General features: G+C 42.2%; 1 protein-coding gene across 1 annotated transcript; it reads right to left on the minus strand.

The window, feature by feature from the left end:
* Positions 1-1707: 1707 nt before the first annotated feature.
* LOC138657961 (uncharacterized) lies at positions 1708-3403 on the minus strand. The gene is made up of 3 exons (XM_069745549.1): positions 3243-3403; positions 2941-3051; positions 1708-2759 (listed from the first exon to the last, which is right to left on the minus strand). Exons 1-3 carry the CDS (start codon positions 3391-3393, stop codon positions 2077-2079), a joined length of 945 nt encoding a protein of 314 aa, XP_069601650.1. The 5' UTR covers positions 3394-3403; the 3' UTR covers positions 1708-2076.
* Between the last annotated feature and the right edge of the window lie 11733 nt (positions 3404-15136).

Genomic DNA, 15136 nt, shown 5'->3' on the forward strand with positions numbered 1-15136 from the left:
CCTTGATTCTGGGGTAACACATGTTTATAAATATAGCCTAGTCGTGTATTTATTTTACACATGGTTTATAACACATTTCATGGCCTTGATTCTGGGGTAACACATGTTTATAAATATAGCCTAGTCGTGTATTTATTTTACACATGGTTTATAACACATTTCATTTGTTTTTGTTGTTTGATTGTCATGTAAGAAGCGTTGTGTTTTATACGAATATAAAAGTGACACATTCCCATATATTATTACAGCTTTCATTAATTCTACATTATTTTAGCACATATTAATTTTACACTATTAATTTTACAGGAGCCTGTGCTGCCTATAATTTGACTCCTTTTTATACAAAGACATCTAACATATACAGACTTTTAATATTTTTGTGTAAAATCGCGGTCAGACAGGCACAAACACACACACACACACACACACGCACACAACACAGAACCACACACAACAAACACACAGAACCCACACACACACACACACACACACACACACAAGAAATAGACATTTAGGACTTATTTATGTTATTATCTTTATGCACTTTGAATGTGCTGTCTATAATTTGACTCTATCCTTGTTTTGTTGAAAATAACTGGACATACATAAGAAACCGGGCAATATATCTTTATAGAAATAACACTTCTGCACTCTTTGTGTATTTCTATCAGTTTTATTCAGGCATTTATAACACAACATGTTTGATATTGGTAATTTGATTCTGGGAACACATTTTAAGTTACTGCTGCACATGTATTACTGTTTTTCTTGTTTTTTGTGTAAAATTTCGTTGTTGGTTTACAAAGACATTTCTTTGAGAAATGTGTAGCATAACCAATTACCCATCACGGCCACTAGATGGCAGAATATCATATTAATTATTCTGGGATAACATTTCTCTTTGTGCCTATTAATTTTACAGGAGCCTGTGCTGCCTATAATTTGACTCCTTTTTATACAAAGACATCTAACATATACAGACTTTTAATATTTTTGTGTAAAATCGCGGTCAGACAGGCACAAACACACACACACACACACACGCACACAACACAGAACCACACACAACAAACACACAGAACCCACACACACACACACACACACAAGAAATAGACATTTAGGACTTATTTATGTTATTATCTTTATGCACTTTGAATGTGCTGTCTATAATTTGACTCTATCCTTGTTTTGTTGAAAATAACTGGACATACATAAGAAACCGGGCAATATATCTTTATAGAAATAACACTTCTGCACTCTTTGTGTATTTCTATCAGTTTTATTCAGGCATTTATAACACAACATGTTTGATATTGGTAATTTGATTCTGGGAACACATTTTAAGTTACTGCTGCACATGTATTACTGTTTTTCTTGTTTTTTGTGTAAAATTTCGTTGTTGGCTTACAAAGACATTTCTTTGAGAAATGTGTAGCATAACCAATTACCCATCACGGCCACTAGATGGCAGAATATCATATTAATTATTCTGGGATAACATTTCTCTTTGGGCATTTCTATCAGTTTTATTTATGCTTTTATAACACAACATGTCTGCTATTGTTAATTTGATTCGGGGATAACACATGTTTATAAAAATAACGCTATAGCAAGCGGTAATGTCAAATTCTGAAAATAGCCATTTTATATTGAATTACTAACATTTTTCTATTTTAGCGCTGACACAGCCACATATATTATTCCAGCTTTCTTTAATTCTGCATTATTTTATCACATGATGAAAATAGTCATTTTATATTGAATTACTGCAGCTCGCGGCGCGTTACCACTGGTCTCGTTTCTCAATTAATTTCCCAGCTGACGACGCTATCTATAATTCTGCGTATACCTTAGGCGTGTATTTACATGACAGTGTAATTATTTCTCACAATAAAACAACAGCTCAAATTTTAAGTTAGCTAACAGCATAATGATGACAAATGCATCTTTGCGGAATCTGATAACGACACGCTGAACAAAGGACGGAGCCTGACAAATACACACAACACACAACACGCACATATTATGAAAAATGACAACCATTGTATGTGATTTAAAAAACTTTAGTTAGATTTATCAGGGGTGATTTAGTTTGAAAGCACGCAGCTCCTCGGTAATGTCATGTGTTGGACACGCATTTAACAGTCTTTCATATGTATCGCAGAAAGATTTTAGTTCCATCTGTGCGAGTTTGCTTTGAGCGTACTGCGCAGACATGTCAGTAAACATTTTGACATGGTCAGCATCCCACGAAGGACGACCTGTGTAAGGTGTATGTACAGCAACTTTCTGCTTTCTACCTACACGGCGTCGGGATACGGTTCGTTTCTTTAGAGGTAATACAGGGGCAAAAACGCTAGAAAAGTCTGCAAGAGCAGTATCTGCAGATTGCACAGTCTGGCACACAGGTATATTGAGGGGCTCTGTGGGTGACCACAGACCCTCGGAGAGCTGCTCAATTTCTCTGTTTTCAGGCGTAACTTGGGGTATGGCGCCTGTGCTATTGGCGGGCCGTGTTATGCGGGGCCGAGCGTTCGGCGCTGCACGTTTCTCTCTTGAAACGTTCGTATATTTCTGATGTGAAATCTTGGGGCTTGGATTCCCGGGTTGTTTTGGTGCAGCGTAGCATTCATCACGATCCACAACACAGATGGGCGAGAGAGATGTTGTTCGCACCGCCGTATTAGCTCTTTGTGGTTGATTCTCTTCAGTGTCGTAATTACGCCAGTGCAAAACTCGTTGTTGAAGAGGCGACGTATCTAAAAGAAAAGATACAAGTGGCGGTTAGCCGCGAAACGGCGCAAAATTGGAAAAGCTAAACGGCGACGCATAGCTATGATCATACGTAATATTTGAAAAGTTAATGGGGACAGGTAGCCATGAAATCATTGTAACAATATTTACATAAACCTGTATAGAGCAGTCCAGATATATACTTACAAGTATGAAGCGGGAATTGTCCCACATCAGCTCCTGGTTTAACGGGAGGCGCAATGCTCAAACTCGCAGAGGCGGGAATATTCTCTTTTTCAAGCTGTATTTTCCGGGCAACTAGATTAGCGGGTGTAAGTAAAAATATAACGATTAGCGAACACAGAATTGATTTTCTACACAAAACTGCAGCGGTGAGAAGAATATATATATATTCAAAAATGAATTTTCTGACAGTTAGCTAGCAGCTGTAAGTAAATATGAGTATTACACAAAAGTGAGAATCGACTGTATTTCAAGTGAACAGATACCTTTTCTATTCTTGAAACATCGGTGTAACGAGTTGCCGCGTCTTTTAGGCGCATCGGGTTTCGCTGAAGTTGCAGGGTTCTTGACATCTATGATCTCCACGTCTGAACCCAGCGTATCGCGTGGTTCGGGAACACACCAGTTTTCAGCCATAGCGTCAGATGTCTCCGTGTCAGTATCTGTATGAGAAATTGCGCGTAGTTCGTGTTTACATACAAAGGATTAAAGCAACTGATATAGTATAATATAGTTTTACGGTATAAACATATTTGCGGTGTAAATTAATATAGCAAGACTTATGCCGCTATATATTAATAATTCAGTATTATATTGACGGCTACCGCTATTATTTGTTTTATTAATTTAATCATATATTTATTATGCCATAATTTGTGTAATACAATAGTTAATAGATGCTATAGTTTTACGCCATAAACAGTATATATTAACATAGATAATATATATATATATATATATATTTAGCTTTCTTACATGTGATACATGAAAGATAAATATCTTTGTACCGTGTTACAATGACATTTTTCCCTATCTAAAAGCAAAAAGGTGCTCCTAATTACCCATGATGAGATGAAGAGCAGGCCCATTATCGGCTATCGGCGCCACGGCTTCAATGCGCGCATAATTCTGCGTTATGAAATTATTGCGCCAATCGGGCGACATACACGGCTCTTAAATAAGAAAGAATGCATGAATATATAATTAATATAATTTACTTATAATATAATGTTGAAATACAGTCGATTCTCACTTTTGTGTAATACTCATATTTACTTACAGCTGCTAGCTAACTGTCAGAAAATTCATTTTTGAATATATATATATTCTTCTCACCGCTGCAGTTTTGTGTAGAAAATCAATTCTGTGTTCGCTAATCGTTATATTTTTACTTACACCCGCTAATCTAGTTGCCCGGAAAATACAGCTTGAAAAAGAGAATATTCCCGCCTCTGCGAGTTTGAGCATTGCGCCTCCCGTTAAACCAGGAGCTGATGTGGGACAATTCCCGCTTCATACTTGTAAGTATATATCTGGACTGCTCTATACAGGTTTATGTAAATATTGTTACAATGATTTCATGGCTACCTGTCCCCATTAACTTTTCAAATATTACGTATGATCATAGCTATGCGTCGCCGTTTAGCTTTTCCAATTTTGCGCCGTTTCGCGGCTAACCGCCACTTGTATCTTTTCTTTTAGATACGTCGCCTCTTCAACAACGAGTTTTGCACTGGCGTAATTACGACACTGAAGAGAATCAACCACAAAGAGCTAATACGGCGGTGCGAACAACATCTCTCTCGCCCATCTGTGTTGTGGATCGTGATGAATGCTACGCTGCACCAAAACAACCCGGGAATCCAAGCCCCAAGATTTCACATCAGAAATATACGAACGTTTCAAGAGAGAAACGTGCAGCGCCGAACGCTCGGCCCCGCATAACACGGCCCGCCAATAGCACAGGCGCCATACCCCAAGTTACGCCTGAAAACAGAGAAATTGAGCAGCTCTCCGAGGGTCTGTGGTCACCCACAGAGCCCCTCAATATACCTGTGTGCCAGACTGTGCAATCTGCAGATACTGCTCTTGCAGACTTTTCTAGCGTTTTTGCCCCTGTATTACCTCTAAAGAAACGAACCGTATCCCGACGCCGTGTAGGTAGAAAGCAGAAAGTTGCTGTACATACACCTTACACAGGTCGTCCTTCGTGGGATGCTGACCATGTCAAAATGTTTACTGACATGTCTGCGCAGTACGCTCAAAGCAAACTCGCACAGATGGAACTAAAATCTTTCTGCGATACATATGAAAGACTGTTAAATGCGTGTCCAACACATGACATTACCGAGGAGCTGCGTGCTTTCAAACTAAATCACCCCTGATAAATCTAACTAAAGTTTTTTAAATCACATACAATGGTTGTCATTTTTCATAATATGTGCGTGTTGTGTGTTGTGTGTATTTGTCAGGCTCCGTCCTTTGTTCAGCGTGTCGTTATCAGATTCCGCAAAGATGCATTTGTCATCATTATGCTGTTAGCTAACTTAAAATTTGAGCTGTTGTTTTATTGTGAGAAATAATTACACTGTCATGTAAATACACGCCTAAGGTATACGCAGAATTATAGATAGCGTCGTCAGCTGGGAAATTAATTGAGAAACGAGACCAGTGGTAACGCGCCGCGAGCTGCAGTAATTCAATATAAAATGACTATTTTCATCATGTGATAAAATAATGCAGAATTAAAGAAAGCTGGAATAATATATGTGGCTGTGTCAGCGCTAAAATAGAAAAATGTTAGTAATTCAATATAAAATGGCTATTTTCAGAATTTGACATTACCGCTTGCTATAGCGTTATTTTTATAAACATGTGTTATCCCCGAATCAAATTAACAATAGCAGACATGTTGTGTTATAAAAGCATAAATAAAACTGATAGAAATGCCCAAAGAGAAATGTTATCCCAGAATAATTAATATGATATTCTGCCATCTAGTGGCCGTGATGGGTAATTGGTTATGCTACACATTTCTCAAAGAAATGTCTTTGTAAGCCAACAACGAAATTTTACACAAAAAACAAGAAAAACAGTAATACATGTGCAGCAGTAACTTAAAATGTGTTCCCAGAATCAAATTACCAATATCAAACATGTTGTGTTATAAATGCCTGAATAAAACTGATAGAAATACACAAAGAGTGCAGAAGTGTTATTTCTATAAAGATATATTGCCCGGTTTCTTATGTATGTCCAGTTATTTTCAACAAAACAAGGATAGAGTCAAATTATAGACAGCACATTCAAAGTGCATAAAGATAATAACATAAATAAGTCCTAAATGTCTATTTCTTGTGTGTGTGTGTGTGTGTGTGGGTTCTGTGTGTTTGTTGTGTGTGGTTCTGTGTTGTGTGCGTGTGTGTGTGTGTGTGTGTTTGTGCCTGTCTGACCGCGATTTTACACAAAAATATTAAAAGTCTGTATATGTTAGATGTCTTTGTATAAAAAGGAGTCAAATTATAGGCAGCACAGGCTCCTGTAAAATTAATAGGCACAAAGAGAAATGTTATCCCAGAATAATTAATATGATATTCTGCCATCTAGTGGCCGTGATGGGTAATTGGTTATGCTACACATTTCTCAAAGAAATGTCTTTGTAAACCAACAACGAAATTTTACACAAAAAACAAGAAAAACAGTAATACATGTGCAGCAGTAACTTAAAATGTGTTCCCAGAATCAAATTACCAATATCAAACATGTTGTGTTATAAATGCCTGAATAAAACTGATAGAAATACACAAAGAGTGCAGAAGTGTTATTTCTATAAAGATATATTGCCCGGTTTCTTATGTATGTCCAGTTATTTTCAACAAAACAAGGATAGAGTCAAATTATAGACAGCACATTCAAAGTGCATAAAGATAATAACATAAATAAGTCCTAAATGTCTATTTCTTGTGTGTGTGTGTGTGTGTGTGTGTGTGTGGGTTCTGTGTGTTTGTTGTGTGTGGTTCTGTGTTGTGTGCGTGTGTGTGTGTGTGTGTGTGTTTGTGCCTGTCTGACCGCGATTTTACACAAAAATATTAAAAGTCTGTATATGTTAGATGTCTTTGTATAAAAAGGAGTCAAATTATAGGCAGCACAGGCTCCTGTAAAATTAATAGTGTAAAATTAATATGTGCTAAAATAATGTAGAATTAATGAAAGCTGTAATAATATATGGGAATGTGTCACTTTTATATTCGTATAAAACACAACGCTTCTTACATGACAATCAAACAACAAAAACAAATGAAATGTGTTATAAACCATGTGTAAAATAAATACACGACTAGGCTATATTTATAAACATGTGTTACCCCAGAATCAAGGCCATGAAATGTGTTATAAACCATGTGTAAAATAAATACACGACTAGGCTATATTTATAAACATGTGTTACCCCAGAATCAAGGCCACAATAACTTTTCTTTAAGCCGCTGACCCGCAGTTGGAACTAAAATCTTTCTGCGATACATATGAAAGACTGTTAAATGCGTGTGGGGCGAAGAAATATGTGTTACATGCGTAGTGAATTGCAAATATATTCTGAAGTGTATGGCATTTGTATCTAGTCCCCAAACAGGAGCTAGACAAACTAAGACCCGGTACTACAGATAACATACGCGACAGTGTTATTCGGCGCCTTGATGGTGAGATTAGCGACATTTTACAGCGTCGTGACATTCCCGATGATGTGAAAATTAAAATGTATAGCGCTGTGCTACAACGCTACTTGGTACATACGAGGCACAGCTCAAAAGAAGTAACGGCTTTAAATCTCGTTAGCCCTCCTGATCCTGGTCAGCAGCAATTGCCAAATACCGACTCTGATAAAAATCATGAGATCGCTGAAATTGTCGGCCATATAAACCAAAGATATAAAAAGAATGCTGAATTTTTACTAAACAGGCTGCTGCAGAATAAAAATGTCACAGCATGGAATAATAATGCTGAATTTATTTTCAAAGGATCCGTAATACCAGGGTCTAACTTACTGGATTTGGTACGTAGTACAACGCAGAGTCATGCTCTGAACAGTAGAAATTTACCGCCGGGTTGGGATTCATTTATGCAGGCTATGGCAGAGCTAAATATGCCGTCTACAGTTGTGGGTAACCCCGCTACTAGGAAGCTTTTAGATGAATTAAAAATTACCAACAGTGAGACACGCTCTGTATCTACACCGCTGAAGTTAGCGGCGTCACCCCGTACAATTCAATCTTTACATTCCCCGTCATTAGGTACCACACGTGGAACTTTGCTACCTAAAAAAAGGTCTCTACCGCTGCTACAAACCATGTGGCTCACGATGTAAAGAATGTACTGGATAAATGCTGTACACGCCTTGTAACGCTATATTAATTATTTTGTAAGAAGTGTAATTGATCATTGTACTGTTACTGTACTGTCATATTACTGTATTGTAATGTTTTTACTTTTTATATTCTGTAAGAATTTTTTATAGTGTTGAAATGTCTTTGAGATGCTGTTTTATCGTGAGAAATAAATCTTTTAAATTTTTTTTACAATATCGTGTCTTTGGTTTTTATTCGTATAAAACACGCCGCTTCTTACTTGTATTGTAACATTGGGTCATATTATAACTTGTGTTGTGACATTGGTGCATATCTCTTCTGTGTATATAAGGCAGCCACAAGGATAAAACCTGCTACAATGTGAATAAACACAGCTTGCAATGGCCTCAGTAGATAACAAATAACCTCAGATGCCATCTTCAGGACACAATAACTTTTCTGTTTGTGGAAATAAACATTTATGGGGTACGCAAATACAACAACAATTGCTTGACCTAGGTGTTATGAACCTCTGAACCGCAGTTAACCTAATTTAGATAATGTTCACCATTTAGTTAGTGTTCACCATTTACAAAAACAAATAGACAGCTTTAAGTTCTCCACTATATGAATACACTGCAAATACCCACAGCAGATTCTCTGTTTGGGAAAATAAACATTTAGTTAATGTTCACCATAGTGTTCAGTAGAGACACATATAAACAGCTTTAAGTTCTCCACTATATGAATACACTGTGAATAAAACAAAAGCTTACAGAATCAAACTCGGGGATACGTATAAAATCTATTATAAACAAATGAGAAAGGTGTTATAAACCACGTGTAAAATAAATACACGACTAGGCTATAATTATAAACATGTGTTATTCCACAAAATACGGGAATAATATCAAAACTACAACAAATTAAACTATATTAAACTATATCAAAAGGGGAAATCAAACAAGGAGGGACAGCTGGATACCAGCCGTCAAACAAGGGGAGGGGAGGGGTTACACACTTTGATACACTTTGATAGGGGCGGGGCACCTGTCAGATTGAGTTTGACGAAACCACCCGCTTATACACTACTCAGGGCAGAGTCAAGGGTCACTCCGAGGCAGCGGACTTCCATGGGGGAAAGCGTGATGTCATTAATTGCAATAGATAGGTCAGGTAAGGAAGATCTATGAGATGGAGGAAAGATGATGAGTTCAGATTTGTCCACATTGAGTTTGAGGAAGCGAGAGGAGAAGAAGGAGGATATGGCTGATAGACACTCCAGAATTCTGGACAGCAGAGAGGTGACGTCTGGGCCAGAGAGGTAGATCTGAGTGTCATCAGTATAAAGGTGGTACTGGATTCCATGGGACTTTATGAGTTGTACTAGGCCAAGTGTATAGATTGAGAAGAGTAGGGGTCCTAGAACAGAGCCTTGGGGGACTCCAACAGAGAGAGAGTGGGATGAGGAAGTAGTGTGGGAGTGGGAGACGCTGAATGTGCAGTTGGAAAGGTATGAGGAGATCCAGGATAGGGCGAGGTCTTTGATGCCAAAGGAGGAGAGGATCTATAGTAGGAGGCAGTGGTCAACTGTGTCAAAAGCAGAGGACAGGTCTAGAAGGAGGAGTACAGAGTATTGTCCATTAGCTTTGGGTTTAAGTAGGTCATTAGTAATTTTGTTCAGGGCTATCTCAGTTGAGTGATGGGGGCTTAAACCAGATTGTAGATTGTCAAAGAGCAAGCTAGATGAGAGGTGGGAGGAAAGTTCAGCATGGACATGCTGCTCCAGGAGTTTGGAAGCGAATGGGAGCAGCGATATTGGGCAATAGCTGGACAAAGTAGTTGGATCAAAGGTAGGCTTTTTAAGGATAGGCGTGATTGTGGCATGTTTGAAAGCAGAAGGGAAGGTGCCAGAAGTTAGTGATAGGTTGCAGAGGTGGGTTAAGGATGGGACAAGAGTGGCGGTGAGCTTGGGGAGGAGGTGGGATGTGATGGCATCGATCGCACAGGTGGTGAGGTGAGATTTGGAGAGGAGACAATTAAGCTCCCCTTTAGTGATGTTGGATAGGCAGGTTATGGGGTTTGGGCATTGGTCTGGTATACAATGGGGTTGTGGTGGTTGAACAATGAAAATTTGCTTCGTTTGGTCGATCTTATTTTTACAGTGTGTGGCAAAGTCCCCAGCAGAGATGAGAGAGGTTGGAGGGGGCAGTGGGGGCGGAGGAGGGAGTTAAAGGTTTTGAATAACTGTTTGGGGTTGTAGGATAGGGAAGATACGAGGGTTGTGAAGTAGGCCTGTTTAGCAGAGGTGAGAGCAGATTTAAAAGCGAGTGTTGCTTGTTTGAGTGCAGTGAAATTATCTTGCGAATGCATTTTCTTCCAACGCAGCTCTGCAACCCTGGAGCTTTTTAGTGATGTTATTGTGCCAGGGTTGTCCACTGATACATCGCACTCTGCCATGAACGAGAGGGGCAACCGTGTCTATAGCTGATGCTTGAGTGGCACTGTAGAAAGCAGTGGCACTGTCTGTGTTGTGGAGTGAGGATATGGATGCCAGTGGTAGGATAGAGTCAGAGAGTGTGTGGGTGTCTAGGTGTGCGAGGTTTCTGCATGGGTGCGCATGTTGCTGGACATGGGTGACCGGTGAGGAGGACAGGGATAAGAAAGTGAGCAGATGGTGGTGAAGTTAGAGAGCAGAGATGGGTGAAAACCAGGTCGAGTGTATGTCCATCTGTGTGGGTGGCTGCGGAGGACCACTGAGTAAGTCCAAAAGATGAAGTAAGGGACAGAAGTTTGGAGGCAGTTGACTGAAGGGTATCATTGGGGATGTTGAAGTCACCCATGATGATGGTGGGAATGTCAGCAGAGAGAAAGTGAAGAAGCCAGGTGGAGAATTAGTCAATAAAGGCAGTGGCCAGGCCCAGAGGTCGGTATATGACGGCCACTTGAAGGTTGGAGGGAGAGTAGATATGGACAGAGTGGACTTCAAAAGAGGAGAGGAAAAGGGAGGGTAGAGGTGGCATTGGGTTAAAGGTGCAGTTAAAAGAAAGGAGAAGACCCCCTCCTCCACCATGTCTGTTGCCAGGGCAAGGGGTGTGGGTGAAGTGGAGGCCGCCGTAACACAGTGCAGCAAGGGATGCGGTGTCAGAGGGTGTTAGCCATGTTTCAGTGAGGCCGAGGAAGGCAAGCTTGTGAAAGAGAAAAAGGTCATGAATCACATGAAGCTTATTAGAGATTGAGAAGTCATTCCAGAGTGCTCCAGAGAGATGGAGCAGGGGGGTTGGTGTCAGGGGCACGGGTTTTAAGTTGGAAAGATTGCGGTAGTTCATATTAGATAGGGAGTTGTAGGAGGGTGTAGTAATGGGAGGCATGAGCTGTGGGGGTCCATGGTTAGAAGATTGTCATCATTAGTGAGGAGAATCAGAGAAAGGGAGAGCAGGTGGGAGAAGGAGAGTGGGTGGCTTGTTTTATGTTTTATTAGGACAGATTTGAGGTTCAGGAGCAGGTCAGCAGAGGAGGTCAGGTGGGTAGGTAAGATGGAAGGAGAGATGATTATTTAGTTAGAGGGTGCAGGGGTTTGTGGATAGTGAAGGAGAGTGAGGATTAGTGGAGCAAACACTGTAAGGGCATATGTAAATACGGTGAAGATGGGTTAATAGAAAAGCTAGATCCAAGTAATAAGAAGTGCTTACTCAGCAGACATACCCAAAAGAGACAGATACATAGAGTGGGGTCCTGACTCCTGCCGTGACTAACTGGCGTTGAAATAACTGCACTTCACTATACTTTAGCTGTCATGATACTTTTGCTGCCGGGAGATGCGTGCCTGACCCACACTATGTGTAGGCCTGTGATGTGCAACATGGCCTTCGGTGCGGTTTATGATGCCTGAATAAACCGCATGGACTGTTTTTGTGAGAAAAACGTGCCTGTGTGACTGAATCCCATTGCTAAGAGAGTGTCCCCCAAAACATGCAGTAAGCGCTATCTTAAATATGGTGCTAGACTGCGGGCAACGGTCCAGAAAGCACGTGTGGAATTGATTGCTGTAACTCGACGGGGTTACGAAGTTTGCTGTGGATCAGCGGGTCCACGAAGCTTACAAGCGTCTGGCTGTAACTTGGTGGGGTTACGAAGGTTTGTTGTGGATCGGCGGGTCCACGAAGTCTGTGGTCGAGCCGTGCAGAGCCTTGTAGAGATTAGCTGCAGTTGCAGCAAGAGGTTCTGCAACAGCCGGAGCTGCAGTGGCAGCAGCAGAAGTTTGTGTTCGGCAGCCGGAGGTGCTGGCAGTTTGTGACTGCAGCAGGAGCTGTGGCAGTACCAGCAGGAGCTGGTGAGGTGTCATAAAACATTGGTCCAGGTCGTACAAACTCTTAAAGGACCAGTGCAAGCCCAGAGATATATTGGTACACTGTGCGAACTGGGGCCTGAGAGTACCATGGTAAGTCCATGGGGTGCACCCCAGGGAAGGGTTGGTGACCCTAAAAGTGGGCGGTAACCCGAACAGGGATAGTTGCCAAAAAGGGTGGAGTTCCAAAAGAGGGTGGTAACCCACAAATGGGGATGATTGCCCAAAAAGGGGGTGGAGTCCCAAAAGGGGGCGGTAACCCGAACAGAAATAGTTGCCCAAAAAGGATGGAGTCCCAAAAGTGGGCGGTAACCCGAACAGGGATAGTTGCCAAAAAGGGGTGGAGTCCCAGAAGGGGGCGGTAACCCAAATGGGGATGATTGCACAAAAAGGGGTGAAGTCGCAAAGGGGGGCGGTAACCCGAACAGGGATAGTTGCCCAAAAGGGGGTGGAGTCCCGGGGATGGTAGTTTCCCAAAAGGATGCGGAACATCCCAAAGTTAAAAGGGTGGTGCAGACGGGCTGTCACAGCGGCAATTGTGCTATGCAGGTCCATGCTATACTGTGAATTGCTCAGCCAGTTATTTATCATGACAGTGCCCCTTTTGGTTGGATGGAGAATGGGTGATGGGACTGATAGACCCAGGGAGTAAAGCGTCTTCGCTGAGGACCCCTCCTGAACGCACTGTGTTGCCTGGGATGGGGACAAGAGTGAATGACACAGGTGGGGACGTTAAAAGACCTTTGACAGCCTACCTCTACATTGACGCAGCTGAGGTGTCCACGTATCATAAAGTGACAGTAGCCCCGGACTATACACGATGGTAATAGGGCGGGACTTGGAAGCCCTATGGGATTGGTGGATAAAAGGGAAAATCTCGGTAGAAATAATGTGTATGGGAGGTGGTAATGTGGAGAATGCGCCCCCTAGAGTTGACAGTCGTAAGGTAGGCATGACCAAGGGAAATGGTAAATGGACCCAACTTAGTGACATGACGGTGGCAGTAATACCTTCCAAAATTGACGAGTTGGACATACGGATGACCAGAGGAAAGGATGCGTCTGCCAAACTTACTGACCTGAGGTCCCCTGAAGTGTATGACAGTATGGCTGATGTGGTAGATAAAATGAGTGGAACTGACACCCGGTTAGAGAGTGACTTGAGGGTTCACCGTACTGTGGGTGACCGACTTCGGGGGTAACTGTGACTGAGAAAGTAAGGGAGTACAGTAAAGAAGAGCTCCACAAGAAGGGCAAGTCCTCCCGTCGCCGGAGGAGCAAAGGCCACAAAGAAGTTGTTCAAGTGACTCTGGCTGATAATAGAAGGTCGTGTACTTCTACCTCCCATGTGAGTTCTCTTTCAGACTCTGAAGAGATCGGGAAGGAAGGTGACGTGTCATTGCCCGTAGCAACCGCTGGGTTGGAGTTAGATGACCAGTCAGTTGGTGGTGCCGATCGAAAGGAAAACTTGGAGAGCGCTGATAAAGCGCAAATCCACAACGGTCACAGAGAACAGTCCTGTCAAAGGCCCGTGACTGCAGAGACAGGAAAAGGTGAGATGACGGAAGATGGTGAAGGCTCCAAAGGACCTGATGTGGAGGAGCTGGGGTACCTGGATACCCAAGAGAGGGCTAAAGATGCCATTGCTGAGTCCCAGGTGAAGATCAAGGGAGCAGGGGTGGAGGAAGACACCAAAGGAGTAGGTCCTGAAGCAGATACCTCTTCAGTGATGGGAGATCAACCAATCCAGAGGTTGGAAGAAGTGACTTAAGGAGGATCCAGGAGACAGTAGAAGCCCGTATGAAGCAAGAGTAGCTTTGGAGACAAGCTGCTGAGTGCCGAGTGGGTGCCTTGGAGAAAGAGGTGTCTGATCTCAGAGGTCACCTGTCAATGTGGCAAACCATGACCAAGGCCCTAAGGGAAGATGTGGAAGTGCTCAGAGAAGCATTAAGAGGTCCTCTACAAGAGAAAGATGTGGTGATCGCAGACTTACCGCGACAGTGCCAGAGTGGTAATGAGGCAGAGCTGCCAATGCTTATCTTGGTGAAGGCTCATGCAGAAGATAAAGTAGAGGAAGAGTTGGCACTAAAAGCAGAACAGGACACTCACCCGGTCGTGGCAGAAATGTCCGAGGCAAAACGGGAGCCGTCCATCCTTGAAGAAAGTGAGACGTCGCTCTTCAAGTGCGTGATAGAGATACTCGATGATGTGCGAGATGCAAGTACCAGTGAGGGTGTGCATGAGGCCTTTAAAAAGCATTAGAAGCAGGTAGTGTACACTGGGCACCAGAGACGAAACAGTTGGTGATGCTGTCGACTAAGGAAGTCACAGTGAAAAAGGGTGTCTATCCTGAGAGATATGCACCTACAATGCCTCCACACGAAACAGATGATCCTGTTGAGGAATAAAGAAGCTGTTCGACACCTGGAGTGTGCAAGGAGAGCTCAAGGTCGGCTGGGCTTGGTGGAAGACATAGTGCAAGTACCCAGAAATCTGGTGGGGAAAGTCATTGAAAGACTTGGGAAAGTGATGCAGGAGATTGTGAATAGATCCAGTGAGAAGAGACTGAGGATTCCGGCTGATGATGAGGCCCAGGTCGGGGGGGGGAGGAAGATGGGATGGTTTCATTCCTTGTTTTCGGGTCCATGGAAAGTCTTGGGAATATCCAGATGCTCCTGGGGTATCACGTG

This window comes from Ranitomeya imitator, chromosome 1, assembly GCF_032444005.1.
Source record: "Ranitomeya imitator isolate aRanImi1 chromosome 1, aRanImi1.pri, whole genome shotgun sequence".
In the NCBI taxonomy this organism is placed as follows: Eukaryota; Metazoa; Chordata; class Amphibia; order Anura; family Dendrobatidae; genus Ranitomeya; species Ranitomeya imitator.

Coding starts and splice junctions, on each gene's coding strand:
- LOC138657961 (XM_069745549.1), bottom strand. CDS start 3,393: ATGGCTGAAAACTGGTGTGTTCCCGAACCACGCGATACGCTGGGTTCA. Junction 3,052..3,242: donor ATGTTTCAAGAATAGAAAAG/GTATCTGTTCAC, acceptor CCGCTAATCTAG/TTGCCCGGAAAATACAGCTT. Junction 2,760..2,940: donor ACAATTCCCGCTTCATACTT/GTAAGTATATAT, acceptor CTTTTCTTTTAG/ATACGTCGCCTCTTCAACAA.